The sequence below is a fragment of the Triticum urartu genome, chromosome 6A (genome assembly GCF_056163025.1).
Source record: "Triticum urartu cultivar PI428250 chromosome 6A, HENAU_Tu73, whole genome shotgun sequence".
Taxonomy (NCBI): Eukaryota; Viridiplantae; Streptophyta; class Magnoliopsida; order Poales; family Poaceae; genus Triticum; species Triticum urartu.
Genome location: NC_141878.1, coordinates 483703669 through 483725223, shown reverse-complemented (window position 1 = coordinate 483725223; position 21555 = coordinate 483703669). Strand labels below are relative to the sequence as shown.

The 21555-nt window shown below is 47.0% G+C and overlaps 5 protein-coding genes across 6 annotated transcripts; 2 read left to right on the top strand and 3 right to left on the bottom strand.

The window, feature by feature from the left end:
• Window positions 1–4658: 4658 nt before the first annotated feature.
• LOC125514261 (uncharacterized) lies at window positions 4659–5804 on the top strand. Its single transcript, XM_048679556.2, has one exon. The coding sequence runs from the start codon at window positions 4758–4760 to the stop codon at window positions 5562–5564; it is 807 nt and encodes a 268-aa protein (XP_048535513.2). The 5' UTR covers window positions 4659–4757; the 3' UTR covers window positions 5565–5804.
• A 140-nt stretch (window positions 5805–5944) lies between these two features.
• Window positions 5945–9191, bottom strand: OTP51 (endonuclease). 2 transcript variants are annotated; one of them, XM_048679555.2, is made up of 4 exons: window positions 8570–9191; window positions 6402–8406; window positions 6138–6311; window positions 5945–6053 (listed from the first exon to the last, which is right to left on the bottom strand). In XM_048679555.2, the coding sequence occupies exons 1-2, from the start codon at window positions 9059–9061 to the stop codon at window positions 6541–6543; spliced, it is 2358 nt and encodes a 785-aa protein (XP_048535512.1). In that variant the 5' UTR covers window positions 9062–9191; the 3' UTR covers window positions 5945–6053; window positions 6138–6311; window positions 6402–6540. The 2 variants fall into 2 exon arrangements, with proteins under 2 accessions (XP_048535512.1, XP_048535511.1); XM_048679554.2 differs by having other exon boundaries at window positions 5945–6311.
• A 1461-nt stretch (window positions 9192–10652) lies between these two features.
• On the bottom strand, window positions 10653–13112 carry TSC10A (NAD(P)-binding Rossmann-fold superfamily protein). Its single transcript, XM_048679553.2, has 3 exons — window positions 12249–13112; window positions 11993–12140; window positions 10653–11165 (listed from the first exon to the last, which is right to left on the bottom strand). The coding sequence occupies exons 1-3, from the start codon at window positions 12783–12785 to the stop codon at window positions 10864–10866; spliced, it is 987 nt and encodes a 328-aa protein (XP_048535510.1). The 5' UTR covers window positions 12786–13112; the 3' UTR covers window positions 10653–10863.
• Window positions 13113–13836: 724 nt separating this feature from the next.
• LOC147965808 (uncharacterized) lies at window positions 13837–15091 on the top strand. The gene is made up of 4 exons (XM_087526943.1): window positions 13837–13941; window positions 14055–14364; window positions 14456–14637; window positions 14756–15091. Exons 1-4 carry the CDS (start codon window positions 13837–13839, stop codon window positions 15035–15037), a joined length of 879 nt encoding a protein of 292 aa, XP_087383069.1. The 3' UTR covers window positions 15038–15091.
• A 1549-nt stretch (window positions 15092–16640) lies between these two features.
• LOC147965807 (uncharacterized) lies at window positions 16641–17339 on the bottom strand. The gene has a single exon (XM_087530617.1). It carries the CDS (start codon window positions 17337–17339, stop codon window positions 16641–16643), a length of 699 nt encoding a protein of 232 aa, XP_087386743.1.
• Window positions 17340–21555: the final 4216 nt, after the last annotated feature.

Genomic DNA, 21555 nt, shown 5'->3' with positions numbered 1-21555 from the left:
ACCGAACATTAACAAATTCCCATCTGCCACATAACCGCGGGCACGGCTTTCAAAAGTTTATACCCTGCAGGGGTGTCCCAACTTAGCCCATCACAAGCTCTTCCTTCTCCCGGGAAGACCCGATCAGTCTCGGAATCCCGGTTACAAGACATTTCGACAATGGTAAAACAAGACTAGCAAAGCCGCCCGGATGTGCCGACAAATCCCGATAGGAGCTGCACATATCTCGTTCTTAGGGCACACCGGATTGTCCAAGCTTCCGGTAGGCCAGCCCAGAGTTGCCCCTGGTGGCCACCGGCGACTGACTGGTTGGACCAACACTCAGAGGAGCACTGACCCGGGGGGGTTAAAATACAGATGACCCTCGGGCTCGCGAAAACCCAAGGGAAGGTTATAGATTGTTAGGCAAATGTAAAACCAAAGTTGGGCCTTGCTGTAGGAGTTTTATTCAAAGCGAACTGTCAAGGGGTTCCCATAACACCCAACCGCGTAAGGAACGCAAAATCAAGGAACATAACACTGGTATGACGGAAACTAGGGCAGCAAGAGTGGAACAAAACACCAGGCATAAGGCCGAGCCTTCCACCCTTTACCAAGTATATAGATGCATTAAATTAAACAAGAGATATTGTGATATCCCAACATATCCATGTTCCAACATGGAACAAACTTCATCTTCACCTACAACTAGCAACGCTCTAAGAGGGGCTGAGCAAAAGCGGTAACATAGCCAAACAACGGTTTGCTAGGAAAAGGTGGATTAGAGGCTTGACATGGCAATATAGGAGGCATGATATAGTAAGTGGTAGGTAGCGCGACATAGCAATAGAGCGAACAACTAGTAAGCAAAGATAGAAGTGATTTCGAGGGTATGGTCATCTTGCCTGAGATCCCGCAAGGAAAAAGAACAAGCCCGTGAAGAAGACAAACGGACATAGTCGAACGGATCCTCACAACTCCGGAACGAAACCGAAGCTAACGAGAGAAGCAACCCGGAAAGAAGCAGGCAACATAGTAAACAACCATCACATAAACATGGCATGATGCACAACCAAGTATGATGCATGTCCGGTTTAAAGAGGCATGATATGGCAAAGTGCACAAACAATACTACAAATTAAGTGGAGCTCAATATGGAACGAGTTGCATATTGACGAAACACCACATTCAATTATTTAGTTCACTCCCGTTTATGTACCCCACAATATTAGATGTTGATTGACATGGCAAGAGGTGAAGCATAAGTAATCTAACTATTTAGGCAAATTTAAATGAGGCCGGAACAACAAACAACCATTCCGGTAAATCCCCATATGCATTTAGCAATTTAATGCAACAACAATTTAAACATTTTAGAAGTTGTTATCATGATGCGGATGACATATGCAAGTTTATGCAAGTTTTTATGAAAATGTTGATAAGAGCATGATATGAAGCATTTGTCATCGTGGCGGAAACGAAAGGGTGCCATGGCAACGAATCCGAAAATGATGCCATGATAACATATCGGTTCCGGTAGCTCATGGAGATACCGGTGCAAAGGAAGTGTGGCGGGAGCGTGCAAAGATGGTGGGGTGATCCCGGTTACCGGGTTCCCACGGATCGACGGCGTGGCAACGAGAAGGAACAACTAACGTTCACAGGCGGATACAACATCCAAACATGCATCTCATACAACTCATGCATTCGTTCACAGACGTCGTCTCGGGGTTATACCTTCGAAGCGTGCGTTCGAGGCGGTTCGGATTCGATGGTAGTTGTTCATGGTTCGTCGCGAGATGTAGTCGTTCTCGCGAGGGTAGTGGTACACGGTCGGAGAGGGACTTGACGCATCCGAGGACTCCGGACGTTGTGGTACTTGCGAATCCAAGTGGTCGAACAGGTTCACGAAGAAACTTATGCGACGCCGTGGAACTTGGCGCATCCAAAGGGAACTTGACGGGTCCGAGTCCTCCGGGGGTCGACGGTAGTGTCGTGGTACTCGGCGTCTTGTCGAACCCATGTGATGGTATTTATTCACTCGACGGTCTTTGGCGACGGTAGTCGTACACGGTTTGTAGTCGTACACTCTCCGTAGATGTTCCAGATCGTCACTGTTCATAGTCGATGTAGTTGAACTTGAGGGTCGTCGACGTCGTGGTACTTGGTATCTTGGCGCCCTCTTGGGCTTGACATAGAAGAAACGGAACGCGACGATGGATACTCGGTCTCCAGCGACAGCAACAGGATGGTACAGGGGGCAGGGGTCTTCACCGGTCATTGTTGCACTTCGGGTACCACTTACTGAAGGTGACCCCTGAGGATTCGACGAAGGCGCTAACCACAGAGATGCATGTGCTTGGAGGCAGCAGCGTGTGGCAACCAACCGACCAAGGCAGGCGACATAGGAGGTGAGGAAGATAGCCTGCTACTGGGGACAGCCCCGTCCATGGCGAGGTGGAGATCGAACGGTGGTGGAGCTCGGTGCAAGGCGGGCTCAGAGGCAAAGCAGGCGCGGTGGCTGCCTCCTGCAAGGTCACATGGATGACGACGGGGTTGGGGCGGTCCGGCGAGGTGGAGATGGGGCCGGCGACGATGTGCAGAAGGACGGCGAGGTGGAGCTCGGGGAAGGAGCACGGCGCGGTAGAGGGGGGTCCACAGCGTGCGTGGTTGCTGCCTGGAGCTGCTCCGGTGACCTGCGGCTCGCGGTCGACGGCTGAAGCGAGCGCTCCGCTCGGGAAGAGCTCCTTCTCGATCCAAACGAGAGGAGGCGAGCGGGGAGGCCGGGCATGGTCGGGGTGGTGTAGGCGAGCGAGAGGAGGGAGGAACGGGCGATGGGGCCGCCGGAGTTGGCTGCCTGGAGGACGAGCGGGGAAGGGCGAGGAGAGGGGCTCCTCTGGCGGCGTGAGGGGAGAAGGTGAGGAAGAGATCGAGCAGAAGGGAGACGCGGCGCAAGGGAACGAGGGAGAGGACAAGGGTTTGGGGAGATGGGGGTTTCGGCCTAGGGTTGAGGCCTTGAGGTTGCCGGCTGGGCCTCTGGGCTTTGGTGGGCCGGCCTGGACTAGTGGCTTGCGGGGGCTGGGCTGGGGTCTACTGCTGCTGCTTTCTTTTTTTCCATTTCTTCAGACAGAAATACAAAAAGGAAAGAGCAGGGGAAAAAGGAGAGGAGCTAGAGAAATATAAAAATATTCTCATGATCCTGAAAATGTGCTCTATTTAAAAAAATTGGTTTGGAGATTTTAAAGGAAGTAAAAATAATTCAAGTTTGAATTAAATTCAAACTTGAACCATTTTAAACCCTAACCAAGACAATTCCAATTGAGATGAAATTTGACAGAAGGCTAGGTACATGGTGTTAGAATATTGGGGAAAGATAAACATCAAAAGAGAAGGGAAAATGGCACTTGCAGAAAGGGAAGAAAGGGAAGGAAGGAGGAGTGATGGTGCAAGAACCACACATGGAGCATGCAACAATACAACATGCATGAATATGACAATGCATATGATGATTATGAGAATGCAAACAGACACAAGCACAAATGCAATATGACAAGTAAGCATGGCAATGCAATGAGTAGAACAACATAACAAAACAAAGAGCCCGGAAGATGGAACCCCAAATGAAATTGGATGGAGATCAACATGGATATATAGCCAAATATGGAAGTTTTACATCTAGGGTGTTACAACAGGTGTCGCTGGTCCAGTAGGACGAACTCCAGTAGTAGCATTTTTGGGTGCTGGTTCCAGCAAACCTTCCAGCTGGTTCCAGCAAAACATGTCGCGGTTGCAACACCCCCGGTCCACCAGTCAAAATTGCCGCCGTGACCCGACACTTCGCCGCGGTCACCGGTTCCAGCAAAAATCGGGCGTGGTTGCAGCTCCGGGTCTAGCCGGTCGCAGCACTTGACCGCATGAGAGGAAACGAGGACATGGACGAAAGTACGCCACGGTGCCTTCCTCGTCGTCGTTCATGGTCTCCGGCATGAGCAACACGCGCGGGGATCAGCAGAGGGGTGGAGCGAAATAGCCGCGAGCGCACTAGGGAGCAGCGAGGATCAGCAAAGAGGGGGCATGGAAAGAAGCGGAATAGGCGCAGGCGCGCTGGAGAGCAGAGATGCGGGAGGTGGAAGAAATAGGAGAGGCAGCGTAGATGGGGGCTCGCATCCTACATGTCGCAAGTTGCTTCGCTAGAAGCGTGAGCATGTGGACGCGACCGGCCAATGCTTCAGCCGGTGCACCGGGCCTAAACGTTTTCCAAAAAAGTAACGGCTGGTCAAATATACGGATATGTTCTGGACAGAAAATTCGTTCTCGTGTGCTATATCGACGATTATTATGGCTGACGGGTTGTTTTACATGATCTCATAGAGTTGCTCCTAGCCCCGCCGCCGTCCCGAACAGGAGATCAGCACGCGAATGAAACCAGCGTGCTCAAAAAAGCGTGGGCTGCAAATCCCAGAGCGCATTCCGGCGCGGTGCCCTTGAGAATGTGATTGACCACCGACGGCAGAAAATCAATCAATCAAACAAATCCTAAGGCGACCAATGGCAGCATGAGAATGTATGTCAACATTATCCTGCGACCGCGAGCAAGTCTTGTCTTATTTTTTTCCTTCGACACGGCACGTCAGGCTGACAGCGGCGCTGCCGGAGGCCGCGGGCACAGCGTCGCGCTCGCGCGTGCGTGCACGTCATCGCTATCCAGGGAGAAACCGGTCAAACGGACAGCGATACGAGCAGCACCTGAAAAGGCATGAGGCATCCGTTCGCAGGGCATGACGTGGCGTCGCCAGTGTGGACGGGGGCAAAGCCGTTCTCACCAGCCGGCGGGTGTGAACCGGCGAGGGAGTTCGAGAGGCGTCGCAAAAGAGAACACGAGCGCGAAGGAGACCAACGGCTGCTGCATGCAAAAGCTGGCCCTGGCGACCCCTTCCACACCCACCAGCACCAACACGCGTAGCCGCGTAGGCGCACCCTTTATCAACCCGCAGCCTCTGCAACGGCCGATGGTGAACGAACGCTGCGTGCGGCAGGCCGGCGAGAGCACGAGCGAGCACAATCACAATCACATCACGCAGTCTTCCACGGTGCGCGGCGGGAGCATGCAACGGCAGCGCTTCGGGTCTGACGAAGGGCCGGGACGGAACCCCGCCGAGGAGAGGAGGCTCAAGAGACCCGCGACCGAGTCCGAGGAGACCGCCGGCGGCGACGACGACGACCTGCCCCCGGGAACCAGGAGGAAGATGAAGGACGCGCAGCAGAAGACGAGGCCGAGCGGCAGCGCCGCGGCCGGCGCGGCGTCGGCGTCCTCCGTCCGCGCCGTGCTGCAGGACTTCCTGGAGCAGCAGCAGCGGCTGGACGCGCAGCGGCAGGAGGCGGCGGCGCGGCACGCGCAGGAGCGGCTGGCCTTGGAGCAGCAGTGGCGGCAGGAGATGCAGAGGCTGGAGCGGGAGCGGCTGATGCTGGAGCAGGCGTGGCGGGAGCGCGAGGAGCAGAGGAGGATGAGGGAGGAGGCCAGGGCCGAGCGGAGGGACGCGCTCCTCACCAGCCTGCTCAACAAACTCTCGCGCGATGACTTTTAGGGAGGGACACGTGGCTCCACGACGCGTGCCTGATGATCAACAAAAAATGTTTCACTGGTAGCGTAGGTTATGGCGGTGGATCAGTAGAAATTCTTTGTTTGCTTTGTCGTCACCTGATCATAGATTAATCCGTAGGAATGTTAAGCCTCTTTAGTAGTCTATAAATCTCAGTTGCATACACATGTAATGTAATCACTAGCTAAGATGCTGCCAAATGCCATGCTGAGTTTCTTTCTGGAAGGGTAAATGTTTTTTTTTTGCTGCCAGACATCATGGGACAAATATATGTTTTTACAGCTTATTATGTACTGCCATTAGCGACAATCCATGAAAATTTCACAAAGAAATAAAAAAAAGATTTGGCAAATGAGAACAGGTGATTAAATGCACAACATATAACGTACTGTAAGTGGTCGACAGAAATCCACAAATTTTCTGTCTAGTCTAGTGTGCAAATCTATCATGCAGATGGCTACATAGGTACTCCCTCTGTAAAGAAATATAAGAGTGTTTAGATCACTACTTTTTACGGAGGGGGTAGATCAATACAGGCAACATGTTGTTAGTACTTACTGTACTAAGAAGGTGAACAACAAAGTAAAAGTATACGTAACAAAACCCTGATCAATCTGTAGGCTTGTGAAGTTGTGTTCCTTCCGATGTTCAGATTGTAATGAACTACTTCCTGAATATTGTCTTCAGTCTACGTTGCAGGCTATAAGGGCAGAGCCCCGGTTCACTTTTCCACTGTGAAAAAAAATTCAAAAAAATTGATGTCAGTTCACAGCGGTCACAGGCCATCGCCATAAAGGGTGAGCAAGTTTGGCAGAAAATAACCTTTACAAGCGAAAACCGCCACTTGGAGACTTTTCAAGCTCTACCACCAAACCACTAAAATATAGCACATCTGTTCGCAGCAAGAACTTGACGTTGATGAAGTACCTCCTGTCACCAGACATCTCCTGCTCCCTGGTATTCACTCTTCACTTCCATACTTATGAGCATCATCATCAGAATCAGTATCAGTTTCTTGGTCATCACCAGAACCTGCAGTGCCGCTTTCCTGTGTTGTCAAACCCAAGAAACCGTCCAATACATAAGGTTCTATAACTTTCCAGAAAGAATCGGCATTGCTCCCCTGAAAACCTATCCAGAAGAATTGCCCTTTCCTCTTCACTTTACTAGGTAAGGACTGTGCATGCAAGGAGTTTACAATTCTTTCAACACCCTCACTGTTCCCACCACTGACCTTGAGAACGATATCACCTGACGAGAGTTTGAGGCCTCCAAACATGAACCAATACGCTAGAACACGTGGAGATAACCACCTGTGGATAAGCTTTGGGAGAACAGGCTGGCCTTTTAGAAAGAACTGGTCAGCAAAGAAACCGAAATGTAAATGAGGTATGGTTGAGAACTCATAAGGTATCTTGCTCTCATCCTCAAATGATCTGCTTGCTGAAGTCAGCCATTCAAAGAAACGCTCATGAATGTGCACCCTTAAGACCGAATGGGCATCAGAATCTTCCTGGAACTTAAAATGGACAATATGAACCCCTCTCTGTGCATGAGATTCAATCTGTGTGCCTCCCAGAAGCAAACCAATCAAAATCTCACGCTGCTCTTGATCCAATTTGATGCTCACGGGTTTTGGCTTAACAGCGACTTTCTTACCAAGACGGAGGCCAGTCTGAAGTTCTTCCAACAAATCCTCTTGTACATCATACTTCTTTTTACACATCATATCATAAACCTTTTCAGCTTTCTGATAGTCTTCTGCAGAAATATAACCTCTTAGCATGATGTTGCAAGATTTTGCATTAGTACCTATCGTCCCTTTTTTGTGCATTTCATCGAAGACCTCCTCAGCTTTCTCGACATTTCCAGCCCTTATCAGTGATTCTAGATAGATGATGTACAAGATTCTATTTGGACGGCACCTAGCAAGGCATTTCGAGAATGTTAATTCTAATTTCTCATGCATATCAAGATCCAAATACATGTACATCAGGGCAAGAAATGCTGGCATCAGATGCTTCATATGACTCTCAGAAAATTCATCCATAAGTTGTTCCGCAACATCTATCTCCTCAGCATTTGCCATTATCTCAATTATCTTATGATAAGTTGCAACGTTTGGGGGTATACTTTGCCTCTTCATTTCTCTGAATATATCCAGGGATTTCATAGGCTCACCAGTTCGAGCATAAACCTCCATTCGGCAGACATAGGCCTGAGCAGGAAGTTCTGAACCCCTCTGGAGAATTTCATGCCATGTTGCCTCTGTTTCTTGAACCCTCCCTTCTTTGGAGAAAGCCCGCATGACTGACACCAGCACATCAATACTCTCATCAAAACCAGCCTGCTTCATTTCCTTCCTAAGAGCTATGATCCTGTCTCTATCAATGACATCTTGGTAGCTGTGAAGCCAGATGAGCCCAGCATAGACCTCCTTGTGCACCTCAAGATTGGTGGTGACAAGATTGTGGTAGACAAACTCAGCCTGCCTGAGGTTGTGCTTTGCAGTTCCTCCTGTCTTACTCACAAGTGCGCGGAACAATGAGTTGTGAAGGCTGAGGCGAGGCTTGTAGCCGCCCATCTGTATCATCTGGTTGTAGATAGTGCAAGCGTGCTCGAGGCACCGTCCCCTGGGCGTACTGAGGTACGCAACGGTCAGTATGTGGAAGGTGGACTCGGCAGGCACACGGCCCTGCTTGACCATTGCCTCAAACATCTCCCGGCATTTCTCAACCTTGCCTTCCCTGCCGAGAAAATCCGCCACCCTTGTGGCAAGCGCAAAGTTGAAGCGGTACCAGTGCTGCCGCTCCATCCAGCTAAACACCTGAAAACAACCAACGAGTACATCTATGATCCATCAGCTATGGCAATTCGTCGAACAGTTCATGGGCAGGAAGAAACCAAATGAACATACGTCTACAGAGATCACTAGTCGAACATGTTATGGGAGGGAGGTGGGCGTGTGGTGAGCCTGCGAGGGTACTGACCCGGAAGGCGGCGTCGTTGTCGCGGATGCGGAGGCAGTGTACGGCGACGTAGGTGGCGTCCTCCTGGGTGAGCCACTTGCGCTGGGCGTTGAGGATGCGGGTGAAGGTGGAGTGCTTGTAGGCGGGGAGCTCCTTGCAGAGCCAGGCAATCCTGGAGCGGCGCCACTGCTCGGGCAGCTCCTCCAGCTCGGGCACCACCAGCTCCGGGGACCGCACCGCGTCCCTCTCGTCCGCCGACGCCCACGCCTCGTCCTTGAACAGCCCAGACCCGTCGTCCTCCTCGTCCTCGTCATCGGACTCATGCACTAGGGACTCCAGCGCTGACGCCACCGCCGGAATTCGAACTCTCGGTGGGGATATGGCGAGACGGCGGGGGAGGAGCGGAGGGACGGCGAAGCGGAGGGCGGGAGGCGGAGAGGCGAAGGTGGGGAAGAAGGCGGCAGAGCATCGTAGGGACGGAGATGGAGTGGCGCAGTAGGAGGTGGAGGCCATGAGCGAATCGATGGCGAGGACCGGAAGCGGAAGCTGTGCTGCTTCTATCTCACTCGGCCTGCCTCATCGTCTCCGCGGATTGCCGTGTACATCTCCGAGGAGCCTGGATTGGGATTTTGGGGGGAGCGGGGCGAGGACTGGGACCCCCTCCGTGACCTTCCAGGGCAGTCCAAGTGATCTCCTCCGTCGATCTTTATTTCGACGATCCACGGCAAAGCTTCTGCTGTTTACGAAGCTTCAGATATCATGGATTTTGCCTCATCAAACACACGAAACTGTGTGGATGCATTTTTTTAGAAACTTCCAACCTATTCAACTTCAATCATGCCAGCACAAAAAAACCAGACATAATAAAAATTACAACTAGCTCCGTGGACCACCTAGCGACGACTAGAGTCTAGAAGAAGCATTGGAGCGAGCTGAAAGTGCACCGCCGTCATCACCCATCCCTCGTCGGAGCCGAACAAACTTTGTTGTAGTAGACAATCAGAAAGTCGTCGTACTAAGACCCCATAGGACCAGCGCACTGAAGCAGCAACCATCGCCGATGAAAGAAGTCATAGATCGGAAGGATCAAACCTGTAAAACCCAAAGAAAGACGAACGAAGACCAGATCCAAAAGGGTCCACCAAAGACCAGCCCTGAACGAATCCCACATGCCCTCCGACAAAGCTAGACGCACCATCTGGACGGGAATAGAACGTAAGAGACATTATTTCTACTGAGGGACGCCGCCGCCGTCACACAGCCCAACCAACACAATGAATCTAACAAAAATAAGAACATGGTCCCTCCCGCCGACAGGGGCCGAGGTGCTTCTCACCTCCATGGCCCGAAGACCATCGAAGATCTGTGGATGCATTTTTCATTTAGAAATGGCACCAGAAAGTTGGCACTGATACATAGTACTACTACCTCCATTTCTAAATAACATCTGTGGATACATTTTTCATTTAGAAATGGCATCAGAAAATTGGCACTGATATATAGTACTACTACCTCCATTCCTAAGGCCTTGTTCGGAATCCCTCATCTCTGCTCTGACTCCGCGGAGTTGTGGAGCTCACTGCCAAAACGTTTGTGAAAATGAGCTAGAGCCTGGTCCGCTCCGGACCGGAGTGGAGGGAGCGGAGAGGAGCCGGACGCGAAGTAAATATAAGACTGCCAAAATGTCTTATATTTAGGAACAGAGGTAGCAATATATATTTGTACGAATTGCACCCGGTGAACAGTAAATTCTAAAAAATACTAGAAAAACTAAAAAAATAATCTGAATTCTGTTTTATGTAAGACGTTTGAGTGCATTAGGTGCGTGCCAAATTTCAAAGCATTTGGGCATCCAGGTAGCTCTCAAAAAATAAAGCAACTTACATATCCAAATGTTCTGAAATCTGGCACATACATCAGGCACTCAGTCATCTTTCTCCACACACAAAAAAACGGTTTTTAAAATTTTATTTCATATTTTTCACAATTTTTTTGCTCACTCCCGGGCTCATTTGAGCCCGGGAGCCAAAACGCCTCAACCATATTTGTTCCTCTACCTAGTACATATACTATTCCTATATTACTTCAAGCAATAACAGAAAGATTAAAACACAGGCAAAAGGGAATTTTTAACTGTCTGTCCAGTACAAGTGTACAACGTGCTAAGTATAACTGGTCAAAAACAATAACCCAGATATACATTGTATCCCAAAGTACAAGTGGGATATACATTCAGTCCAGGGATAACAAGGTACATTATTGGTTGTATATAAATTGTAAGCCCTTGAAAATCTGGGAATCCCAGGGTTGGGCTTTCACCCATGTTTCTTGTTCTTGGCGCACCAGTTCTCAATAGTAGAGAACCAATTCCACTGGAAACATAGTGCTACAAATCGCATCAGTCCAGCACCGATCACCTCCACGAATGCAATTAACGGGGAACTCTGGGGGGTTAGACCAGAAGTGGCTATAGCTAACATTGCTCCCTCGAAATTGCAGGGGATAATAAACCTCCCAGATTTGATGCCGGTTAGAGCCTTCATAGCAACATCATCAGCCTTCATTCCACCAGATGAATCTGCTATGATAGTGGTAAGCTCTGGCCTCTTTTTCTTCTCTGCAACCAATAAGAAAACAGCCAAGTACACGTCATGCTTCAGTTTCACTGTATGAATATGTACTGTTTTTATTTTTATTTTTGAGAGTAAAGTGTGAAATGAATGTTGAACTGAATATTCCCTCCGTTCGGACATAAGTGGCATGGTTATAGTTCAAATTTGAACTTTGAACTAAAACCACGCAACTTATTTCTGAATAGAGGGAGTACGACACTAATGTGCATAGCTGGTCCACTATCCAGAATGAAATGCCACAAAATAAGAGTAGCTCCAGAACTGGGGCTGTTAAGAACTACTGTGGAGGGTTCTCCCACCCATTTTCTCCTATCAATATGTGATATGCATGCTTGTGCATATTCTAGAAAAATGAAATGTACATGGTCTTCAAAATCGTAACAAAAATCAGAACTAGATTTTTTTTCCATTCTTCCGTCAGGACAGTGCAGCTTGCAAGAATCAAATAAGGTTATTTAACTAGAAGTGAAATTATATCTACATAAGATCAGTTCATCACTTTGTCAATGCAAATTTACTGGTAGGCATAACTAATCAAATGGTTTCGGTTGTGCTGGTCTTATGATCCTTCAAGTAAACTGTTTGCATTACATTTTCACCATTACATAAGCTTGAAATTTTGAGAATCTAAAAAGCGTCTCAACTACACCAAGTACTCAATAGTTTTTCGTGTCACAATCTTCAGATATGTAAATCATCTAATAATTTTTGTATCATGTGAGAAATTCAACAGGAAAGAAGATTGCCACATAAGTTAGTTAGATAATTCAGCAATCACTTCAAATTTAAAACATATATTATCAATGCATACCCTCGACAAGACCCGGTGTCTCTGTGTCAGGAGGGAAGATCAGCGACACGTGAATATCGTCCGAAACGACCTCATGCTGCAGCGACTCTGCAAGTCCAGTTAGTGCGAACTTGCTCGCGGAGTAAGCAGTATACCCATAAACACCAACCTACAGCAAAGATATCAATTGAGCTTTATCTCCCATCATGAGACATTACATCAAACACTTTAGCTGCATTGTTGGCAAAGCAGCGAAAGAACCCTGTATACTGTATACCTGACCAGCCTGCGATGACATGATGGCAATGGACGCCGGGAGACTGGTCTCGCGGGTGCGTGCCTTCATGGCAGGGAGCGCGGCCTTGATGAGGTGGAAGGTCCCCATGAGGTTGATGTCCACCATCCACTTGACCTCCTCCATGTCCTGCTTCTCCAGCTCCTGCGCCACGAACACGCCGTGGTTGCAGACGAGCACGTCGACCGGCCCGGCCGCGTCGAGTGCACTTGCCACGGCGGCGGCATCCCGCACGTCGGCCTGGTGGACCCCGACGTCCTGTCCCGTGGCAAGCCTGATGGCGGCGCGCGCGTCCTCGAGGCGGGCGGCGTTGCGCGCGAGGATGGAGACCCGCGCGCCCTCCCGCGCGGCGGCCGTGGCGAGGGCGAGCCCGATGCCGCTGGACCCGCCGGTGATGAAGAAGTGGCGGCCCTTGAGCGGGATTCGCGCGGCCCGGGGCCGGGTCAGGAAGGCGAGCGCGGCGAGGAGGCCGACGGGCGGCACCAGGAGGAGGAGCAGGAGGAGGAGTGCTGCGGCCATGGCGAAGTCGCACTAGGGCCTGGGTTCCGTGGACGGTGGAGTGAAGAGGTGATTGAGGCGCTAGGGTTTAAAGAGGGCGAAGGGGCCGCCGGAGTGGACCAGGGCGAGGGCAGCAACGGAGGAGGAAAGGTCGCCGCCTGACGGGTGCAGATCTAGGACGGCGACCGTCGAGACAAGCTAGCACACTCGCCTGGACTTGGACTTCAGGTGTGGGGTTCCCCGGCCTCGCGCGTATCGGACACGAGGAGGGGCTTTGATTTGGGTGCGCGAGTGGTGGGAAGGCCGAAGGCCGGCGCCCGGCGGGCGACGGCAGATCTGACCGGGCGACATGGAGGCGGCCCATCCACCCTCACGTGGGCTGAAGCGACTTTGCCGGGTTCACCGCTATGTTTGTGGGCGAATCCTATTGGACGCCCGTGTGCGTTGGCCCGAAATCACTAATTGAGGAGCGCTCCTCGCCTCGATTAGTCGAGGAGCGCTCCGTGTGCGTCAAGTGTCATGCGCGGAGCGATCGGAAGACTTTTTCAAGGCGCTCCGCGCGTGACACTTGTCGCGCATACGGCGTCTTCCGTGTTTTTCGGTTTTCGGTTTTTTCTTTCTGGTTTTTCCTTTTTTTCACTTTAGTTCTTATACTTTTAATGTTTAGTAAAACCTGTTGATCTGTTTTGAGATCTGTTTTCTCTCTGGTGTGGGCGAACCGTCGTGGAGCACTGTTCTTTCTTTGCCATCGTCTCCGTCCGTCGCGGCCGCCGCTCTTGTCGCGTGGTTACGGCGGCCCCTGTCCCGGCCGCCGCGCTTGTTGCCTGCTTTTACGGCGGTCCTTCTTTAGCGTCGCCCGCGCTTCCCCGTTCGCGTGATCTTCGTTCCCTACCGGTTGCCTTCGTGGGTTCCCTGTTTCCCTTTCTCGTTTCTCTTTTTGTTCCCATTATATTTCCGGGATATGGAGATTTATGGGGTAGTTACGGGTAGGGACTACCAACACTATCAGATGTCAAGTTTCAACTGGGTTTTGTGGGATTAGTTCTTGATAATCATTGTGTTTCTTGCAGTTATGGCTTGTCCTTTTTGCCGTATGCCTGGTGGCCCGTGTTCTTCTGTTGATTCTTCTGTAGATGGGTTCAGTGTGGTCCTGGATCGGCGTTGTTGGAGGCGTGTTGTAAGAATATCATTTTATAATTGTTCAATTTTTGGCACACACGTTTATTTATTTTGGTGTTGCTCATGTTGTTTAGGTTTTGATTATGATCCTTGTTTTGATTTGTTGTGCAGTATGTTCCGTGCAGTGTTAGAGCTCATCTTGCTCGTTACATCGAGGAGTGTAGGGCTTTAGCCATAAGGAGGGGTGACGAAGATACTGATCTTGCTTTTCAGTGCAATGGGGGTTATTTGTATGGTGTTCTGTTTAGTCATGGTCGGTTGAGGAGCAAATTCCATGGTCCTTCCTGGGAACGATTGGTCAGTGATTATGATGTTCGTCCTCGTGATATAATGACCATTAGGCTTGAACACTATGGAACATGGATTGGTGATTTTTATCGTGTTGGTCGTGGAGATGCGTTGTCTCCTTTACCGTCTGTTGGTAAGGTTTATTTTTAAGGAAGTTTTTAGCTTGTTTTATTGCACATGATGATTTTCCTGTTCCCTTGAGCCTATGTAATTATATTTTGTAGCTCTTGATGGTTTGAGCGACTCCGAGATGAAACTTGTTGGGAGTTGTTATTACACCCGTGGTGTTTTTTTTAATTATCAGCAGATGTATTTCATGAGGTGTCAACTCTTTGATGATGTCTACATACCGTGTTGTCCTTTTGTTCACAGGATTGATTCCATGAATGTTAATGGTCATCATATGGTCAGATTTTTTCCACTATTTTTTCTTTGTTTCTGTTTATTTATTTATTTTTATTATCTATTCTATTTATAGTTTTTAATTTTTGTTCTATTTCTGATAGCTTGATGTTTTTTGTCAGGTTATTCCTGGTATTGTTGTGAGGAGTTTGAAGGAGTTTGTGACTTTTCCTAGGACTGGCGTTTTAACCCTTGAAGTTACTTTGGAATCTGGTAATGATGATATATATGTGAGCACTCCTTGCTCCTACTTCATTGGCTTGGGTAGTAGAATGGTGTTCAAACAGGAAGGTCTCAGTGATTTTCTCCAGGCATCGTCTATTGAAGTAAACAACTTGGTGCTGATAACTTTCAAAGAGTGTGATGGGAGGCTTGTTGTTATCTTCAATCTTCTGCCGCAGTGATGTTAGTTATAGCCTTTGAACATAAATGGATTTTGTTTAAAAATCTATGCTACGGGTTAATGTTGTCTAGATATATGAAACAATATGAACCTAAGAACCTAAGTGTTCATTGCTGTTGTATGTTTGTAGAAGAGGTATGGCTGTGCATCTCTTTTAAACATGTTCTTTTGGATGGATGTTATTTAATTGGGGTCATAGTTATCAATACAGTAGAGGCACGTGTGTTGTTTACTCTGAGGCACGGCTGTGCATCTCTTTTATGTGAGGCACGTGGATCAAGCAAATGAAGGCACGAAATTGAAGTCAGTGCAGGCACGGTCATGAGGAGGCACGGGTATACTGAGAGCTACGTGTGTGCGGCGCCAAAGTTGTACGGGCGAGATACTATGGGTTTCATGCGAGAGGCACGTGTGTGTGTGTGTAGGACGTAGAGTTACTGTTGGTTTTATGTGAGGCACGTGGATTGAGCAAACAGAGGCATGGAATTATAGTTAGTACAAGCATGGTTGTGGAGGTACAGGTATACTGAGAGACGCGTGTGTGCAGCACCAAAGTTGCATTGGCGATTACGCATGCGGAGCACGTAGAGTTACTATGGGTTTCAAGTGAGGCACGTTGATCAAGAAAACAGAGGCACGAAAGTGCAGTCAGTACAAGCACGGTTGTGTGGAGGCACGGTTTTGAACCCTCTTGCTGCTGTCAAGATTCTAGAGGCACGGATGTACGGCAGTAGAGGCATCGTTCGAATATCTGGTTAGAGGGGCTCGGTTAATGATGCACAGGCGTGTAGTCTCTAGGGTCACGGGTGCGTGGCACCACAGGCATGGATTGAGTAGACACTTAGTGAGTCACGCTTGTACATAGGTCAGTTGCACACAGTAGTGTAGTTTTGTGTCATCGTGCAGAACTGGTGTACGGAGAGGAACCTGTGTACAATAGCAAGGATGTTCTGAATGGACGGAGCGGTGTTTGATGTGAAATGGAGGCAAGGATTTTTTTTCAATGTGGTTAAGGTAAGAAAGTTCTCGTCGCTTGTGACTGTGTACCGAATGATCTTCTGCAATATTTATGAATTGTTCACGCCAATGTTTAATAAGTATTATACTGAAAATTTACAACGATATCATCACATATTCTTGTAAATGCACGATGCATCTTGTAAAGGTTGAGTATGAAAATTATCGTGCGAGATATCTCTCGTTCTATAATCATGGATACAATATATGCTTGCTCAGTACTGGGACATAACTTACTAATTGCATTTAGACATGCAAAACGTAGTATGCATTTGTACATGAGCACACCACTGTGTTTAAAGTTCAAACGTAAAATAGTAATACAATACACATAGTATCTTTGAGCAACAACAAACATATTTACAACATAGGTTCATACAATCCAAATTAGTACATGAGCACACCATTGTGTTCAAAGTTCAAACGTAAAATAGTAATACAATACACACAACATCTTTGAGCAACAACAAACATATTTACAACATAGGTTCATACAATCCAAATTATGATAATAGTAGTTCCTACTAGTTTAATGTAGACATCCATTTTCTCGCAATTTAACAACCACTGTTTCCCTTCCGGCGCTTCTAGCCGCTGGAAGATCCCTCGTCATTGCTCTTACGTGGGCGGAGTCTTTCTTTCATTGGTTGTTGGTGGAGGTGACGTAACCCGTTCTTGATGATTAGGATTCTACGGTACAACTCATAGCTAACATACCCGTCCTTTGCCGCGTACTCAAGGTGTATCGGGGAAAGTGGCTTCCACTCCCAGAACTGGTGCTTCTCCTTTGGGAATGAGTTCTTCATGTTCTTGTATGAGGGGTCGATGATGGCCGCTGCAAGGTCACCCATGGAGTCCCTTTCTCCACCACCCTTGATGCAGAATAGCCTCTGGATGTCGACGTGGTGCTCGTCTGGAATTCTGATGCATGCACGAGCAAGCATGGTCTTGTCGTTCCTGGTGTCAACGCTAGTGAAAGTTACCGCTTTCCATTGCAGGAAGTCAACTAACGCCTGGGAGCGCTCGGATCTGCAGTAGTGGTATACAAGGACATGCTCACGCATGGAAAGTTGGACGACGGCGATCCCTTGTCGTATGTAACTGCTCTTACGTGTATACTCGAGGTCGAGGCCGACGAACTTGTTCTTCTCCTTCTTTAGCCATTCTTCGTACTTGTTGATGATCCACTCCACGGTCCTTGGGTCGTTGGTGTACACCACCTCGAGCACGGCTGTACCGTGGGTAGTGATGTGTTCCGTGAATGTTGTTAGTTTCCCGTCATCCATGGCTAGAGGTGTGCGGTGGTGAAGGATGAAATGGAGTCGGAAAAGTGAAAGGGTTGTTTTGTCGTGCAAAAAAGGAAACCGCCAAAGAGCAATTGCTACTCACGCGGTGGTTCCAGGCATAGAATTTCAGAAACAGGGGTTTGTTTTATCTGTTTTTTTAAGATTTTCACTTGTCTTGTTCATTGAATTTTTTTTATTCGTTGCGTGTTGCCTGCGTGATGCATCTTTGGCTGTGAAAGTAGTCGTGTAAACGGTAGAACACTCAGCAGATGCATGGTCGTGCCTTTGTTGTGAAACGTTTTTTTCAATTAATAATCTTCCTTGGTTAGGGAGGCACGGTTTTTATGTTATTCGGTGCACAAGTGTGTGTTTAGGAAAAGTTGAAGTAAATATAGTTTGGACTTGAAAATGGAGTCCTGTTTGTTTTTTAATTCAGATATGTTTCACTAGATGGTTTGAATAAGTTTGATAACATCGCATTGCTAGAGGTTTTGAATCACAAACTGATTCTTGTTTCGTTTCATTTTTGAAAATGAGTCTTTTTTTTTGGTTTTTTGAATTGTGAACTTTTCAAAGGATAAGAACTACATTTTTTCGAATGAATCATTTCGATGGTTCAAACAACATCTGTTTTAAAGGATCATTCCGATGGTTGAAACAGCAAGTTGAGTGTCCGTAAGAGCTACATAAGTTGCAAAAGATTATTCTGATAGTTCAAGCAAGCACATGGTCCATAATAGTTAAATTACTCTACCATCCTAACTAGCAAACTTATAGTAATCAGTTTTTTGCTCCTGGAGACATCATGATGAAACGAGCGTTGAACATTCTAGGAGATACACTGTTTGCTTCCATTTTAGGTGCTAGTTCCGACGGAATCTACATAATGCGCTGAATGATGATGGACACAGAACGATCATTTCGCTCTTTGAAAGTGATTAGAACAATGTTCTTTTCAACGAAGGATGCAGCTGATATGAAGTCTCTGAAAGAAGACTTTTGTATTACCATCATGCCGTCGTTTTTGGAGATGTAGTACGATGAAGGAGTGATGACATGTGTAGGTTCATCAGGAGCTTCAAGGGTTACCCTGCCATTGGTTGGCATGTCCACCCATCTCTTCAGTGTTGAGACAACGCTCCTCGGAATTTTCTAGAAGAAAATCGAAATTAAATAGAAATTAAAACCGTTGATTTGTCACTTGGACAATAAATAAAGGAATGTCTGAATATGGTGAGTGCACAAACATTAAGAAATTCCATATTGGAAGTAATATAGTTCCTGGCATGTTCAGGTTTGTGTGTAAACAGATAAAACAACATATTAAGAGAACAACGGAAGTTTTGTTGTTTTAGGTTTGAATAAATAGGTTCTTTATAATTTTACATATAAGCAATATTACGTCAGTATTGTTTATATTACATATGAGCAAAATACGTTTTGTATTTTAACAAGGACAGTTGTAACCAACCATGACGTAGTCTTTGGTGTTAGTGTGAGTCAGGACATGGACAAATGGACGGCAATAGATGAAAGTATCTCCAAAAAGGCGTTGTAGAAAGAATCGTGTCTGGTCGTAGGTAACTCAATATCCTTAGAGTAGACACAGCAGTGAACATGGTCGAAATCGTTAGAAGAAAGATCGTCGAGAGCTAGAAAAAAAGCTTTTAAAGTTAGATAAAGTTATATCCAACACGGGGTTAATATTATTCAGTTCAATTCATGCATATAAAATTACAGCGAAAGAAGATAAGTTTGTAATGTTTGTAATATTAAATACCTAACAATGTGGGGTAATGGAAGCAGCCTTTTGTTATCTCGATATGTTTGTATTTCGAGATTGAGACCCTCGTCTGGTAGTTCAAATTCTATGCGGTCTCCAGCACGAAGTTCATAATCAGCCGCAAAGATGTTCCACTCACCACGGCAGAACTTTGTGTAGTTCGCCCTATGCTTAAACAAAGCATTGTAAGACCTTCCTTCATGTGTAAGAAGCGCTGGCTCTACCTATTGTTTATGCAATTTTCTTGCTTCTTTCTTCTCTTCTTCAATGTATTCAGCGAGAAAAGCTCTGACATTACAAGGTACATACTGGAAAAAATAGTGCAAATAACAACATGTAAGTATAAATTTGAACTCGCGTACTATTAATGTTAAAAGTTTTCTTAAATTGGATATGAATTTTTGATAAGAATTATAGATAACAACATAATTATTATAAATTAATGGACTATATTAATCAGGGCATAAGCAAGCAAACTAATGGAAAATGAAAACACAAGGCAGGTGCGAAGAAGTGGCAGCAGGGGGGCCTAGTGTAGGTGCAAGGGGGTATGAGTGACAGTGACGATTTTTACTGTGTCGTAAGCAACTAATTTGTTAGTGATGCTTACTAACCATCCGGCTCCAGCAATTTTCATCAAGAATAACCTCAAACTCCTGGATAACTTCAGGGTGTGGTTCGCAAGGGCCGCCTGGTTGGCGGCAGGCAGGGCAAATCATACCTAAATATTTCAGAAAAACTATGTTAAGAAAACAAGAATATCATAACAATTTAAAAACAAGCTTCAACGTGGAAGGTAGACAACGACTAGCTTCAAATATGTTAGCCATATTGAAGGCAGGCAACAACTATGAATTTACCAGTATATAACACTTGTTTAGATTTTCAAATGGTTTTTATATTCCTTTAGAGAATGAAGTCGTTGTACCGGATCTGATGCTTCAATAACTATCAAATGAAAAACCTAAACATAAAACGTAAATACGGATCGGAGCATGCTGCTTACGCATATGCTTTTTACCTGGGACAGAAGAAGAACGAGGGTTGATGAACAGAGATTTGGGTAGGGGAATCTTAGGGCAAGCGCACACGGCTAGCAAAATCTACGAGAGAAGCACGGCTTGGAAGTTATTCAAGAGACCCAATAAAAACTCTACAATAACTTGTTTGAAATGAGACTGTGTGCGGGGAAGAAGCACGAACCCTAGAAGTAGGCGGATGGATAAGGCAGATGGCTTGTGATGGGAAGCTTAGGGCAAGCACCCACGGCCAGCAATCTATGAGAGAAGTATGGCTTAGAAATTAATCGATTGTGTGCGGGTTAGAAGCACGAACCCTAGAAGCAGGAGACGGAGAAGAAGCACGAAACCTAGAAGCAGGCGACGGAGAAGGCAAATGAGTTGTGTTGTGGCTGAGGGAGTCAGAGCTTATGGAAATATAAAGGAGACAGGAGAGAGCAAGAGTAGTAATGAGTGCTTCTTGTTTTATTTTTTATTCTGTGAAATGGAATGAATGATGGTTGTAGATGGTGTGCGTGCATTCCGAGGTGTTATGAGGAAACGAGATGTTTGACTCGTTCAGCTGCCTCCCATTATAGTTGTCCAGCTGTGCTGCCTCCGAGCGGAGTCTTTTACGTGCCTATCCTGCCTCACATACTTTTTGTAAGGCACGGTTATACATGTTCAAAAGCATGCTCGTGCTTCTGTGTTTTTTTAATCACATGTTTAATCAGATATGGTTGGGTGTTTCTTTAGGCGAGGACTGGTGATGATGTTATTAGATGCACGGTCGTTGTAACAGGAGAGGCATGGTCGATATGTCGGGGGATGAAAATTGAATAATGAGAGGCACGTTTGCATCTGAAATTGAGTCACGGTTTGTGACTTTGGTATTGCATTTTTTTCACGTAGTCGTTGACCCAAGTGAGTCACTGTTTTTATGTACGCTGGCTTCAGGCGGGATTATGTATGATAGCCCACGGTTATATGTATGTCAGAAGTATGGACGTGCTTTTGTTTTGTCAATGTTTCTGGTGGTACACAGACGTGCGTTGTTGTTAGTAAGGTTTGTCTTTAACCAAAGTGGATGCACACGTGTGGCTTTTGTTCTGGCGAACCGTGCTTCCATTTTTGTTCACTCCCAGTGTAGTATTTGTACGACAGGGTCATCTCGTTTGCCTCTTCGCATTGTTCTCTCGGTCAAAAGATGTACCGGTGACTGATGGGATGGCTATTTATTGTTAGTATTTATTGTGCCAGATACCGTGCTAGAGTTAACCTAGAGGCTCCTCGATTACAGCGTGGCAGTCGTGACTTTTGAAGTGCATGGTTTCACGAGCTGCAGAAGCACAATCGTCCATTCACCGTTTCCTTAGCAATTAAATGGGCATGGTAACTGAGTCGTCTCTCCCCAAAGGTTAAGTAGTGGTCTATT

Bases quoted from the DNA above. Each gene is read 5' to 3' on its own strand.
- LOC147965808 (XM_087526943.1), top strand. From the start codon at position 13,837: ATGGCTTGTCCTTTTTGCCGTATGCCTGGTGGCCCGTGTTCTTCTGTT. The intron at 13,942-14,054 runs GTAAGAATATCA...TTTGTTGTGCAG, and splicing joins GGCGTTGTTGGAGGCGTGTT to TATGTTCCGTGCAGTGTTAG. The intron at 14,638-14,755 runs GTCAGATTTTTT...GTTTTTTGTCAG, and splicing joins ATGTTAATGGTCATCATATG to GTTATTCCTGGTATTGTTGT.
- OTP51 (XM_048679554.2), bottom strand. From the start codon at position 9,061: ATGGCCTCCACCTCCTACTGCGCCACTCCATCTCCGTCCCTACGATGC. The intron at 8,407-8,569 runs GTCAGTACCCTC...GGTTGTTTTCAG, and splicing joins ACAACGACGCCGCCTTCCGG to GTGTTTAGCTGGATGGAGCG.
- LOC125514261 (XM_048679556.2), top strand. From the start codon at position 4,758: ATGACGTGGCGTCGCCAGTGTGGACGGGGGCAAAGCCGTTCTCACCAG.
- TSC10A (XM_048679553.2), bottom strand. From the start codon at position 12,785: ATGGCCGCAGCACTCCTCCTCCTGCTCCTCCTCCTGGTGCCGCCCGTC. The intron at 12,141-12,248 runs GTATACAGTATA...TCTTTGCTGTAG, and splicing joins TGTCATCGCAGGCTGGTCAG to GTTGGTGTTTATGGGTATAC. The intron at 11,166-11,992 runs GTATGCATTGAT...TATTGGTTGCAG, and splicing joins GACACCGGGTCTTGTCGAGG to AGAAGAAAAAGAGGCCAGAG.
- LOC147965807 (XM_087530617.1), bottom strand. From the start codon at position 17,339: ATGGATGACGGGAAACTAACAACATTCACGGAACACATCACTACCCAC.